The following is a 14,868-nucleotide window of genomic DNA, read 5'->3' on the forward strand; positions in this document are numbered from 1 at the left end:
CCCTATTACCAGATCTATGACTTTGTTTAATGCTGTTTCGTTTAGCACTTTGTCGTCTAGGAATGCATCCCCCCGCATTAAAATTGGCATTATTTTTGAGTTTCTCATCTTTGTTATAGTGGCAGGTGAAGTTTTGATGATTTACAACCTTAAGTATAAATGATACAGCTGTTTACACATGACAGAAATGGAAAATGCTAAAATGGATAAAATCACTATTTGTGTGCAATTAAAAATATTTGTTTTTTAAGAAGATGAACACAACAAAGAATGTGGCAAATGTGAGGCAAACATTGGAAATCAATGCACCTTCAAAAGTAACAATTTGCCGTTGGGTTGCTTGATTTAAAGAAGGTGATATGGGCCTTGAAGATGAATGTCCTGGACCATCAAAAATAATAACAACTCCAGAAATAATCAATAAAGTGCATGTTGTTTTGAGCGAACAATGAGAAGATGGCTAGAATCATAGGCATACATCACATTTTGCATGTCAAATTGGGCATGTCTATGATATCAGCAAGGTGGGTGATGCACTTACTGAATGCTGATCAAAAACATTTAAGAACATGCATGTCCAATAACAATTTAAAGCTGCTTTAACAAGGACCAAGTAAATGTTTTGCACTGTTTTGCTACAGTTGATGAAACTTGGCTTTATCCCAATATTCCAGAATCTAAACAGCAATCATCATGGCGGTCATCCACCAAAGAAGGCCAAACCATTTCCATCAGCTAGGAAGGTAATGACCACAATTTTTTGGGATTTGAAGGGAATACTTCTCATTGATTACCTTACAAAGAACCAAACTATCAACAGGCCATATTATGCTGCTTGTTTGGACCAATAGAAAGCAGCAATTACTGAGAAAAAGAGCTGAAATAACTCAAAAAAAGTGCTATTCTATCATGATAATGCATCGTCTCACATACATCACATTGAGAGAAATTGGATCACTTGCAATTCCAAGTTGTACCCCAATCACCCTATTACCAGATCTAGTGCTGAGTGACCTTCACCTGTTCCCCAAGCAGAAACTTTTCTTTGCCAGAAAGAAATTTAAGTCAGATGAAGTTATTGTTGCAACAGAGCAGTATTTTGATGACCTTGAAGCTGATCATTACAGAACAGGCATAGTAGCAATTCAGCTTTGCTGGTCCAGATATGTTTAATTATGAAGGAATATGTTCAAAAAAAATAATAATGCAATAACTCGTGTTTTCCATTTAGTCTCACATCTCATTAAATTACCTTCATACACTTAATATTTAGCATGTTCAGGTAAGTTCTGATACCAGATATCTTTTAACACTAATCAATGAGTGTGAAAAATCTTGATATCACATTGAACATCAAATAACTTGCTAATTATCGCTGCCATATCATTGCAGGCTGTGTATTATTCCACAATGCTCACGATGATATGGAACAATTTAATCAGAGCCTACCTACTGGAAATATGGACAGCTATAAAGATGAGATTGAGAAATCATATAATTATATGGTTTTTCAATGTAAATTGTGTTTTGCTAGAGGAAATTCATTGCTAATTAGTCAAAGTACATAGAGAAGGTGTCATGTTGGACAATCAAGTATGTAAATGATACATATGTTTGTTAACACATTAATCGCCATCCGACGCACTGGTGGTCGTACTAGTTAGAGCCATACAGAGCCATCCAACCGCCCACCGTCACTACAACCAATGTAGTTTCACTCAAGGTCAAATTATCCTAGCTTCGTAAGACATTGTTTTACATCCTAGTGGCGGCCTCTCGTGTACATCTATAAAGTTGGCTCGAACCTCTGGTCGTCGTATGGCCTCAAGAAGTGCTCCGACGGCCAGCGGTCATAGTGTTTTTTATTTAAAAAACTGTTTTATATCTGATAGTGTTTTTTAAATACTGAATAATTAAAAAAAGGAAAAAATATCGAAAACTAGTTTAATTATTTTCTTTTATTACATATAAAGTATAATATTGCAAAACAAAAATCAAAGTATAATGTGAAATAATACACTCATTTTTATATTTTTTTTTCCGTAAATATATAAGAGTTTTACATACATATATAGTATTCATTTATGATTTTTTACAAAACAATTTGCACACATTGCAGGTTTTCCTGGACACTGTGTACAATATGTAGCTACTCGTGGCGTTACACTCACCTTATCAGCTTTACGACTTCCAAATTGCTGTGTATTTTTAGTGTAGCAGGACGCACAACGCTTCCTTAGTTTTCTATTTCTCTTGTTGACATCTGTAACTGCTTCCAATGTGTGTTTTTTCGAGTTTTGAGCTGCAGGTTCTTGATGACTTTCATCATCAAGCAAGCTTTTCACTAAAAACTCTTTGAAGGTGGTAATAGATATTTTTTTTATCATATATCTTATTATAAATAAGATGTGCATTGACAATGGTAGTCCCAAATATAAGCTCCATTGCAACTTTGTGATACCATTTTACAGACTTTCGTTCTGTACTGGAGTAACTAGAATATTGATCAGATAAATCAATACCTGTTTTTCCAATATTGTAGTCTTGAACTATTTTAGGTTTCAAAATTTCTTCTTGTTTGTAGTTTCTTTTACATGTAGAAGTAATTTCTGTTGTATGTTTTGTAGATAACATAAGCACATCTCGTTTATCTTTCCACTTAGCTACAACTATTCCCTTTTCATTATGCATACCAATAATTTCGCTTTTAGATAATTTTTTGTTTACTACTTCCTTGGGGATGCATTTCCTATTTGTTCTCAGGGTTCCTATAAGATGGGTACTTCTTTCTAATAAATGTTCTGCCAGCTCAATCGATGTATAGTAATTATCTGTTGTGAATATACATCCTTCACCTAAATATTTTCATCTAGCTTTAGCACAATATCGGTTGATAGGGAAATGTTTCCCTGTGGTTTTTCACTTTTACCTTTATAAATTTGTATGCCATAAGTGTATCCACTAGCATCAGCAATTTTGTACAATTTAACACCATATTTGTGGCATTTTCCAGGCATATACTGATGGAAACGTAATCATCCTCTAAATAGGACCATTGTTTCATCTACACATAAATATTCACCAGGTATATTATAGTATTGATAAAGCTCTTCAAGTATGTCTTTCAGAGGATTTATTTTATGTAGTCGGTCTCCATCACTTTCTTCGTTGTTTGAGAAATGCCACATCGATAGCAATAATTCGAATCTGTTACGTGACCTGGTTTGTGGTGCAATGTCGTTTTTATATATACGTTTTTTACTCCAATAATCAGTTAACTTTGGATATCTCACTAACCCCATCCATAATAAAATTCCAAGAAATTTCTTCATTTCCCCTGTATTTGTATCTTTCCATAATCTTACCTGCTACTTTTAGTTATAGTTTTTCCTGCCAATAATTGTGCAGCATAAATGTTCATTTGTTCTGTGATATGTTCAATTACTTTCTCATTCATAAAAAGTTCATAGAACTTTATCGACTCGTCACTGGGGGACAAATTTACATTTCTCAGTCCTGCATTGAATGTGTGAGAAAAGACCTGGTGCTTTATGCATCCGTTAGGTGGAATAATTCTCCAAACGTCACTCACTTCACACAAATCTTCATCTTCACTAGATGAATGTATCGAATCATAGTTGCTCAGATCTTTGAAATATGATATAGTATTCTCGTCAGATTCACTGCTTTCTTTGTGCTCGGTATGCGAGGTCAACACACCACTTGTGCTTGCCATCTTAACTGCAAATAACTGTCAAATGTGCTTATAGCAAATATGTAAAATTCAACCAGCACCTATTGTTTATTAGCCTACATCACACCTGTACTTTGTACTGCACGTGTCTTAGATTACAAGACGAAATAAACATGTGCAGTCCAAACAAATTGTAAAATACTTTTAACACATAGATGTAAAAACTTTTAATTAGATGAGCACGTGTAATTACAGCGGGTTGTAATATTAATAGCCTGTGGTCTTATAGTCTCCGGTTCAAGGCCATACAACTGCCAGTTGTCGTTCATATATTTTTTTTATCTTCACTCTCCTGACTGTTATATAACGACCCTTCTATTTACATTATAATAAAATATTAAATATCAAATTTTCTCATTGTTGCCGGTAAATACACAAAATATCATATTACAGGAGGTAGTAAAATAACAACCTTTTTTTCGTTCCAGCAGTATTTTAATTACGTAAAAACGTTTTCAACTGCTTTATGCAGCCTTCATCAGTTAAACATACAGCAAAAAAGAACGTAGAATTATAAAATTATGAAAATAAGAATGAAGAGTTCCAAATTTAAGAAATATAAACGAACTTCTATTGCACTCGCACAAATTGTCGGTAACATGCTTGCGCATTAATCCAAATGTAAAACAAAAAAATAGTAACATATCTACCTAGGCATCGTAAAAATATTTACATTAAATATAACGATAAACTAAAAGTGGCGTTTTAATGATGCTCTGTCGCTTTAACAATGCTCTGTTAATTTACGTTATCAAAGGATTTCCAGGCTGAAGCTAACGTGTCCACATCTTTATGGTTGATGCAGTTTGTGGTTAAGTGAGCTCTGTGTATTTCCATTTTTTCAATGTGCTTAACAGCTTGTCTTGATCTTGCGACCCTCACAATCGAGGCTTTATCCCAAAATACTGTTATCCCTTGCTCTATCTTCTTACTGTATAGAAACAATTCCAGTAAGCTTTGTTTATTTATTTATTACAGGAGGCAGTTAACGTGTTAATGGAATGATGATGATATTGTTTGTTCCGGATGACCAAGTATATCATAGGTTACAGAAAAGTTGTGGGCAAATACACTGATTTGGAAACACAGTGCATTATATTAAAGAAAACAGCAAAGAAACTGAATGTATTACTTAGTAGTGCATACAATGTTATCCACGAACAGTTTGGATGGAAGATAACTTTCATTGAGTGTCAAACAGTTTGTCAGAGGATGAATAACAGTAGTAGATGGAAATCTTATTTATATAGTTTTTATGTTATGTGATTAAAGGGAACAATTTCCTACAACACATCATGATGGAGATAAAGCAATTATCCATTTTGTGACCTCATAATCACAAGCAGCAACCATAATGTGGAAGCATCCATCAAGAAATTCAAATCAATGCCTTCAGTCAAGTAAATTGTGGTAATACAGTGGAAACTAGTTAACTCAAGCCAGGATAAGTAAAAGTCACATTTACTCAAAGTTATTTTATTTCCCCTATTGTCCAGCATAGGGATTTACATGTTAAATCAAACTGGTTAACATGAATGGGGTTTTGATACAGTATTTTCATAAACTCTGAAATTTTAATTTTCCATTAAATAAAATAATTAACATTTGTATATTGAATAAACTAATCAGAAACATTCTATAAAGTACTGGAACTATATACAACTAAAAATAATCATTCTAGTGTGTGATGATGTCTTCCAGACAGCATGTGACCTAGATACAGTAACTGTCATTTGAACCTGCTTTTCCTGAGCATTTGTTTGTTTTATTTGATTGCCAATGGATTTCTTTGACTAGCTGACACAATAAATAAATGGATTTTTGATAAATTAATTTTAAAAAAAACAATTATAGTCCAATTCTATGTGAAGATTTTGACCTTTGTTATAAACACTTAGGAGTGAATGGATTAACCATTCAGGAGAGTATTTTATTTACTCATTCAGTTAAGAATTTTAGTTTCTGAACAACACCAAGAGGTTTACATTGATATGATGATTCTACATAATAACTCACAGAAATATTATATTGATAGTTTATTATGGGTCACCAATAAACTGATGCACAAAATCTTGATTTTTATAAGGGGTGTTCAAATGACAGTGATTCGAGGTGTGTATCCATGAGATGCATAGGGACAGAAATGAGACAGATACATAGATAGAAAAAACAATATTTAATGAGTGAAATGCATACAAAGTTTGTTAAAAGAAATCACCCATGGTGTTTAGGCAGGCATCCCATTGCTTAGGAAGGTTACAAATTTTGTCCGCAAAGAACGATGTTGGTTGATCATGGAACCAGTTCTGAACTGCAGCCTTTACGTCATCGTCAGAGTGAAATTGTTGACCCATTAGACTTTTCTTCAGCAATCCAAAGATGTGATAGTCGCAAGGTGACAGATCTGGACTGTAAGCTGGATGTTCCAGGACTTCCCACTTTTTATGGGCCAGTGCCTCAACACACACCTTGGTGACATGTGGCCTTGCACTGTTGTGCAGAATGATGACACCTGATGACAGCATACAAGGACGTTTGCTTTTGATAGCCTTATGCAGCTTATCAAGTATTTGGGTGTACCGTTGGGCATTGATGGAGACGTTCGGCTCCTTAAACTCCAGTAATAGGGGTCCTTGCATGTCGAAAAATGCCGTCAACATCACCTTTCTGGCTGACTGCTGAGTTTTGAATTTTTTGGGCCTAGATGAGCCAGGATGTTTCCATTGCATGCTGATAGACTTCCCTTCTGGTTGGAAGTGGTGACACCAGATTTCATCCCTTACCACTATGTGCTGCAGAAAGGCGTCACCGTCATCCCTGTAGCGCAACAAATGCTGTAAACTCAGGCCCATTCGCTGTTTCTTGTGGTGTTCAGACAGCATGCGGGGTACCCATTGGCAACAAACTTTTTGATACTTCAGAATGTTGGTGACAATATTGTGAACAGTACCGATGGAAACGTTTAACTCATTTGCGACATCACAAATGTTTCAACATCGATTTCCCTTGATTGCAGTGTCAATGTCCATAATCAGCTTCTCTGTCACAACTTTGTGCGCCTTACCGGGCTGCGACAAATCCCTTGTCTCGTGTCGACCGTCGCTAAACATTATCGCCCACCTCATCACCGTGGGCTTCGACACACATATGTCACCGTACACAGCCAGCATTCTGTGATGAATAGCCACTGGCTTGCACCCTTCCAGTGTTAAAAACTTAATTACAGCTTGCTGATCCGTTTTGGACGCAGTTGCATCCACACCAGCCATTTTTAAATGAATACCACGTCCTTATGAATGAAGTTATCACAAATCTGGTTGCGCACGCGCATGCGTGGTACATAAACCTTCACTATCGCATTTGTTTCACGAAAATACACTGAAAACTGTTTGCATGTGATGCTTCGAATCACTTTCATTTGAACACGCCTCGTAGATGAACCTTCACAACTCAAAACTTTTAACTTAAAGTTCAAATTTCCCCCAACCAATTTCAATTAATAAGGTTTCACTGTAGTATTTTGGGACACAAATGGTATGCTTCTTATTAAAATTCTCAAATTGGGAACAATACTAACAAATTCAATATAACAATAACAGACATTGACTTTCAGAGTAATTCTTTATTAAATTTCAGATAAAAAGTTTTCAAATAACTATATAAATCTAAAATTTGTTTGGAAAGTTTTGTAATTTAAAAAGGTATAATGAAGTTAAATACTTACAATATTTTCTCTTCTATTACATATTCTACAAGATCTACAATCTGTACATTGCCACCTGCTGTTTAGTAACCGAGCTGCTAATTCAGGTGAATAATTTAAACACGATGGATGTGCTATGATTAAAAAAAGTCATAATTATATTAAGTTTTATTATGTAACCATTTTTATTTAAATTAATACTAAATATTATGTAAATATTCTAATATTTATTTACCATGAATCCCACATTCAGTGCATGTTAGCATATTCTCTGAAAGTCCATTTCTATTGCTTCGAAGTACTCCGTGACAGAAATTACAAATTAACACCTTCTTCTGCTAATGTTAAGAATTTATTTGATAAGTACATATTTAATAAAAATAATTTATCATCATGAAGTTATTTTGTTATTTATTACTACCAATCAAAATTAAGGTTCCATAATTTCATAAAGATCACTATTATGATATTGTTATATTATATTAAATAATTATCATTAAATTATATTTTGTAACCAAATATAAACATCCAATAACCCAATTTTTATATTAATGCCTGAGGGGACCGTTAAGGGTACCTCTCGATAGTCGAAGTCGGCTAGATCGGTCAATCCGATCGCATCCACGAAAAGGGTCGTCGTGACGTTGAGTGGTGTGTTCTCGGATCGAAGAAAAAGTCTAAATGCCGTTATTACGTGTTTACTTACAACTAAGTACAATTATATATACAGAAAGTATAACAATGTCGATCGTGGAGACAATGGTCGGAGCGCACGAGGTGGACGTCCGAAACGAAGCACGTCGAGCCCAAAAAGTGGTTAGCCTCGACTCTGACGTCACGTTGGTCGGGGACGGTGGTCAGTCGCAGTGTTGCCGACCGCCGCAGTACCCCCTTCCTAGTGTAACGATCGTGTGGCTAACGAAAACGTGCCGGAAATCGGACGCGTCTTCCAGAGCGCGTCGTAGTTTTGGTTTCGGCTTCTTGCTTCGAATGCGTGGTGCTCGATGATTTAGGGTCTTGTACTTCTGTTGAACTGGGAACTTGTTCCATGTCGGTCTCTTGCTTGTCGTCTGTTGGTGGTCTCTCGCTTGGTGAAAGATGTTCTGCCAGACAGTAAGCTGGCTTAAGTCTGTCTATAGAGATAACTGTCTCTTTTTGCCGTACGCGGACTTTGAAGAATTTGTCTGCACGCTGCAGTACGGGAAATGGTTCGTCGTACGGCGGCTGCAGAGGTGGCCGTACGGCGTCGTGCCGCACGAAAACGTGGGTGCAGCGCTGTAGGTCCTGAGGGACGAATATCTTCTTGGCTCCGTGACATCTCGTTGGGGTTGGTGTCAGTTGGTGCATTTGCTCCTTGAGCTGTTGAACGAAAACTGCTGCATTTGAGTCTGATGGTGTAGGGGCGAGAAACTCGCCGGGTAGTCGTAAGGTCGTCCCGTAGACGAGTTCGGCGGTTGTTGCCTTGATGTCTTCTTTAAAGGCGGCTCGCATCCCTAGCAGCACTGACGGTAAGACCTCTGTCCAGCGGTCGGTCAAGCAAGCCTTGAGAGTTGATTTAAGTCTGCGGTGGCTGTTCTCCACCAGGCCGTTTGCCATTGGGTGAAAGGCAGTCGTGTGTATATGGCTGCTACCCAATAATTTAGTCAGAGCTTGGAACAGGTGTGATTCGAATTGCCTACCCTGGTCGGTAGTGACCGTCTTCGGTACACCGTAACGCGCGACCCACTGACCGTAGAAAAACTTTGCCACTGTCTCTGTTGTACAATCGGCGATCGGGAAAGCCTCCACCCAACGGGTGAACCTGTTGATGAGTGTGAGACAATATATGTTACCTTGCGAAGGCGGAAGGGGACCTACAATATCCATATGCACATGTTCGAAACGTGCGTTAGGGACCTGAAGATTTTGGACAGGGCTCCACGTGTGCCTATGAATTTTCGCTCGTTGACATGGAATACAGGTTTTGGCCCACATACGTGAGTCCTTTCTAATGGAAGGCCAAACAAAACGACTAGTTATTAATTTGGCGGTAGCTCTTATTCCGGGATGAGCCAGATTGTGTACGGCGTCGAAGACTTGCCTGCGGAAATTAATCGGGATATATGGGCGAATTTTGTTCGTAGATATATCACAGAATAATTCGGGACCTGCATTCGTGAAGGGCATTTTCTTCAGCTGCAAGGCTGTACTCGAAGACAGTAATTGTTGTAATTCGGGGTCGCTGATCTGGGCTTGCGCGATGTTCGCGTAGTCTATTGCGTTTGGCACTTCGATAGTTTCGATCTGCGACAATACGTCCGCTGGTGTGTTGTCGCTGCCTTTAATGTAGCGGATGTCCGTGCTGAATTGACCTATAAGGTCAAGATGCCTTAATTGCCTAGGGGTGCATTTCTCTGGCTTCTGACTAAAAGCGTACGTCAGTGGGCGATGGTCTGTGAAAACCGTAAACTCCCTGCCTTCGAGCATGTGCTTGAAGTGCCTTATTGATGCGTATATGGCATAAAGCTCTCTATCGAAAACCGACCATTTTCGTTGTGGCTCTGTTAATTTGGCAGAGAAGAAAGCTAGTGGCTGCATCTTCGGTGTGCCGTTGGAGGAGTCAACTTGATTTAGTGAGCCGCCGATAGCGATGTCGCTTGCGTCGGTAAAAAGTGCCAGTTGCGCGTTCGGATTCGGGTGTGTCAAAAGCGTCGCGTTGGCTAATTCCTCCTTGCAATGGTGGAAGGCATTGATTGTCTTCTCAGTCCACTGGATTTTGCTGTTGGGTTTAAGGTTTGGTCCTTTTAGTAACTCATTTAGTGGGGCTTGTGCATGGGCTGCGTTTGGGACATTCCTACGATAGTAATTAAGTAGCCCCAGAAAACGCCTGAGCTTGCGAACCGTTGTTGGAATTTTATATTCCAGTATGGGGTTTACGCGTTCAGGTAGAGGTTTAATGCCCTCCTTGTTGACTAAGTACCCCAAAAACGGTAGCTCTGGTGCACCCAATATACATTTGCTCAGATTTACCTTGACGCCGTACTCTGAGAGGCGATGGAAAACCGCCTCTAGGTGAATCTCATGCTGCTCCCTCGATTCGCTAGCGATTAGAATGTCGTCGAGGTATGCGAAGGTAAAGTCGAGCCCTTGGAGTACCTCATTTATGAACCGTTGGAAGGTCTGCCCGGCATTGGACAACCCGAAAGGCATGAACATGAATTCGAATAGGCCAAAAGGGGTTGTGATCGCCGTCTTTGGAATGTCGTCCGGATGAACAGGAACCTGATTGTACGCGCGGACTAAATCGACCTTGGAGAATATCATTTTGCCGAATAAGGAAGAGGAGAAATCTTGCAGATGTGGTAACGGGTAGCGGTCGGGAATCGTAAGTCGATTCAACGCTCGATAATCGCCCGTTGGTCTGAAGTCGCCGTTTGACTTGGGCACCATGTGCAAGGGGCTGGCCCAGTTGGAGGTGCTGGGTCTGCAAATTCCTTGCTCCATCATATGTTGGAACTCTTTCCGAGCTGCCGCGAGTTTGGCTGGGTGCAGTCGGCGGGGTTTTGCGAATACCGGCTGTCCCTTTGTTATAATGCGATGCACGGTGTGGTGTTTGGGTGCCCTGGCCGTCCCTGCGGGATAAGGATGGAAAATGTCGGGATACTTCTCCAGGATACTGCGGTATGTCGACGAGCTGGCTATCAGCGTTACTTGAGTAATCTCTGTTTCGATTTTTTTACCCGTGGTGGCTAGGTTAGTAATTGAGTCCCGGAGACGAGCGCCCTTTAGGTCGATTAACAATCCGTATTGCCGCAGAAAGTCGGCGCCTATGATTGGCTTACTGACGTCGGCTAGTACAAAAGGCCACTGAAAACGGCGGCGGAGGTTCAGCCCGAGCGTAACTAGCTTGGTGCCGTACGTTCGTATCGGTGTACCATTTGCCGCGTACAGCTTTACAGCATGGGGGTCGTCCCGCGAGCCATTTCCTGAGAAGGGTAAAACGCACACGTCGCTTCCGCTATCCACCAAGTACTCGCGGTTAGAAATGGGGTCGAAAATAAATAAACGGCTCTTGTTATTGGGGCTGAAATCGCAGCGGGCCGTTTCGTGCGATTTCCTTAAGAGTTTCCCGACTGGCGGAAAGAGCATGGGGAGCGGCAGCGTTTTGCCTCGCTCCCGTATTTCTGGTGATACCAGCAAGGGTGGCTAACGTCCCCCTTGGGCGTCTTTGAACGCCGCCGCCAATGTGATCTTCCTTGCCTAGACCTGTCTCGGGGTCGAGCTAATCGTTCGATTCTTTGACTCAGGGATTCTATTTGCATCTGGAGCTCGCTTAGCTGAATTTGAGCGTTATCGGGACCTTTTTGGACTTCGTTTACGTTTGCGTGCGTTACTTCGCCTATTTTGTCGGCCATGGTGGCCAAGTTTTCTAATCCGTCGTCGGAGGCTGCCAGGATCGCCTGGGTTTGTTGCGGCAGTCGTTGTAACCATAAGGTTTTAAGAAAATCTTCCCCTAATTTATTGTTGGCTAACTGCCTCATTTTTCTTAGTAAATGTGAAGGCTTTTCATCTCCCAACGCGATATCGGAGAGTAGCGCTTTGATTCGCCTTTGTTCCGAGTCTGAAAAATCGGCGAGCAGTCTGGACTTAAGAGTATTATAACGGTTTTCGGCCGGTGGGTTGAGGACGATGTCGCTTACGTAGTTCAAAATGTCAGAGTTGAGAGCCGAAACGACAGAGTAGTACTTGATGCCCGAAATGGCGAACTGGGCCTCTATATTGGCGAACCACAACTCTGGAGTCTTGTCCCAAAATGGAGGTAGTTTGAGAGCCACTCTGTTCACTTCTGCGGTGGGTTCGGGCTCCGTCATCTTTGTTCGGCTGCTTGACCGGCGTGGAAGGGAAAAAGAGGCCTACCTGAATTTCCGTAAATGTCGTCTGGGCTTCGGGCTTGGGAATGTTCGGTGTTGCTCCCACGTTGTCGATCACGTTCGGGTCACCAGTGAGGGGACCGTTAAGGGTACCTCTCGATAGTCGAAGTCGGCTAGATCGGTCAATCCGATCGCATCCACGAAAAGGGTCGTCGTGACGTTGAGTGGTGTGTTCTCGGATCGAAGAAAAAGTCTAAATGCCGTTATTACGTGTTTACTTACAACTAAGTACAATTATATATACAGAAAGTATAACAATGTCGATCGTGGAGACAATGGTCGGAGCGCACAAGGTGGACGTCCGAAACGAAGCACGTCGAGCCCAAAAAGTGGTTAGCCTCGACTCTGACGTCACGTTGGTCGGGGACGGTGGTCAGTCGCAGTGTTGCCGACCGCCGCATGCCAAATGATTGTCAAATTATATCAGGCTATAATAATTTGGCATTAACCTAAAAATTGGGTTATTGGATGTTTATATTTGTGTGTGTGTGTATATATATATATATATATATACACACACACACAATGTGTGGTGCTGGGGTAAAGCAATAGCCAGCCGAGTAATTTGGAGGGAGTTGCAGGCCATGGGTACTGAATCCCTAAAGTTTCCAGTTGGCACTACGAGTTAGTTACTCATAGTATGGTTAACTCGTTATGAGTTAGTTAGTCATAGTTAGTTAACTAGTATAGTTATATTCAAAATTATTAGTTCTGGAAGCAAAGATTGAATAGAGGTCCAGGCTTGCATAACTGGCAACACATCTGCACAGTATGCTGGAGTTGCTAGCTTGAGTCCCATTTTGGGCCAATTCTTTTCTTTCAGAACCTTCTAAATTATTTATTAAATTTATCAAGAGATGACACCTAATGTCTACCTTTATATCAAATAACTTGGTATTTAATTATTAACAGTAGCATTATTTATTTAATCAGTTTAACAATGGATTTAGAACTAAACAGAACTAGAGTGACCAAATAAGACTTCCAAAATAAATTCCTTGTCTAATGTTTATTTGGTTTGTTTTAATGGATGCACTATATCAAGTGTACAATTTAATACTGCTTTAGTGTTGCATATTTTCTAGAAAAGTGATGAATAGATGCATTTTTGAACATGCAGTGAGTATAGTAACCAATTATATGGACATTGTTTATTAAACCTTTTCTTTTTATCATTATTATAATTGTAATAACAATCTATTTTGTTTTTTCCCCTCCAAAACTATCTTAATAACTAAAACATTAAAATTTACTAAATACAGTCAAACACTGCTAATATAAAGGTGGAAGGACTTAAAAATTGGCACTTTGTATTAACAAGATTTATATTAAGCAAACCTTACAAAAAAAAATATCAATAATCATAACATTAAATGGCAAAAGTTAAATTTTTCCCTAGTTATTTCACTATGTTTTATCTTGATTGACTATGTTAAGCTTCGTTTTTTTTTAACACTTACCATGCTAGAAACGTAATATTACGTTTCTCGATATATCCTGTAATTTCTAGCTTCAAAACATAACAATACATTTTCAGCAATGAAAATATGATTTCTTTGTGTATTTTAGTGTGTCTGTTAATAAATAGTGGGCACTATTTATTCAGAAATTTGAAATATCAGCAATTTTGTCCAATCATGATCATCATCTGATTCGGAGTTTTGTTGCCGTATTTTGCAAGCGAATATCGAGTTGTTTTACTTTTTATATATAAGTTAAGTTTAGATATGGTGCATTATCATACTAAACTAATAATTGTTCAAATTCATTAATAAAAAAATCAACAAATATAGTGCTGATTATATTGATTTATCTGACGAAAATGTCACAATTATGATTTAGACCTAACTGAGATCAAAAAAATACAAATAAGCCACGTTACTTTGTTATTATTTTAAACCTGTACAGTTTATATGATATTACATAACTTATATACTTTTTAGATATTATTAATACAAAAGTCGAATTCCTATATTTCTGATAGTGCTACTGCCATCTTATGTATATTTAAGTAGAAGTGGAATTAAAAATTCATGCCAAAAGTTGTATAATCTCTGGATAAAGTTCACTGAGTAACTCATAACATAACTCAGTGAATTTTATCCAGAGATTATGTACATTTGCCAAACCGACTCAATTACGAAAAACAGCTAGCCAGAAAAAAGTCTAATAATATTGATACAGTACATCATTATTATGAATAAATTCATCAACATACTATATATTTTATACATAAAAATACAAATTTTAAAGCTATATTGCAGTTTCTAATTTTTTTTTTCATTGTATCTTTATCTCTAAAACAAGTCCAAATAACATTAAAGCATAATACATAAAAATAAAGCCCACACACATCAAAATTGAGTATTGTACAGATAAATGTTTCCAATATCAGAAACTGTTTTTACTTTTTACCTAGCTTTAGTCAATCGTTTCTTATTTCCAGTAGAAAATACAGTAAAATTGCTTAAATCAGTCAGCACACAGGTAAGGAACTAGGT

At 38.6% G+C, this 14,868-nt stretch overlaps 1 protein-coding gene across 1 annotated transcript in view; it reads right to left on the reverse strand.

Annotated features, from left to right (window-relative positions):
• The window catches only part of LOC136979374 (histone acetyltransferase KAT6B-like), a 139,350-nt gene that overhangs the window by 63,711 nt on the left and 60,771 nt on the right, over positions 1 to 14,868 (reverse strand). The window contains 2 exon segments of the mRNA XM_067275317.1: positions 7,479 to 7,591; positions 7,693 to 7,795. Of these exon segments, the coding sequence (XP_067131418.1) occupies positions 7,479 to 7,591; positions 7,693 to 7,795 (216 nt within the window).

This window comes from Centruroides vittatus, unplaced genomic scaffold, assembly GCF_030686945.1.
Source record: "Centruroides vittatus isolate TY-2023 unplaced genomic scaffold, ASM3068694v2 contig_620, whole genome shotgun sequence".
NCBI lineage: Eukaryota > Metazoa > Arthropoda > Arachnida > Scorpiones > Buthidae > Centruroides > Centruroides vittatus.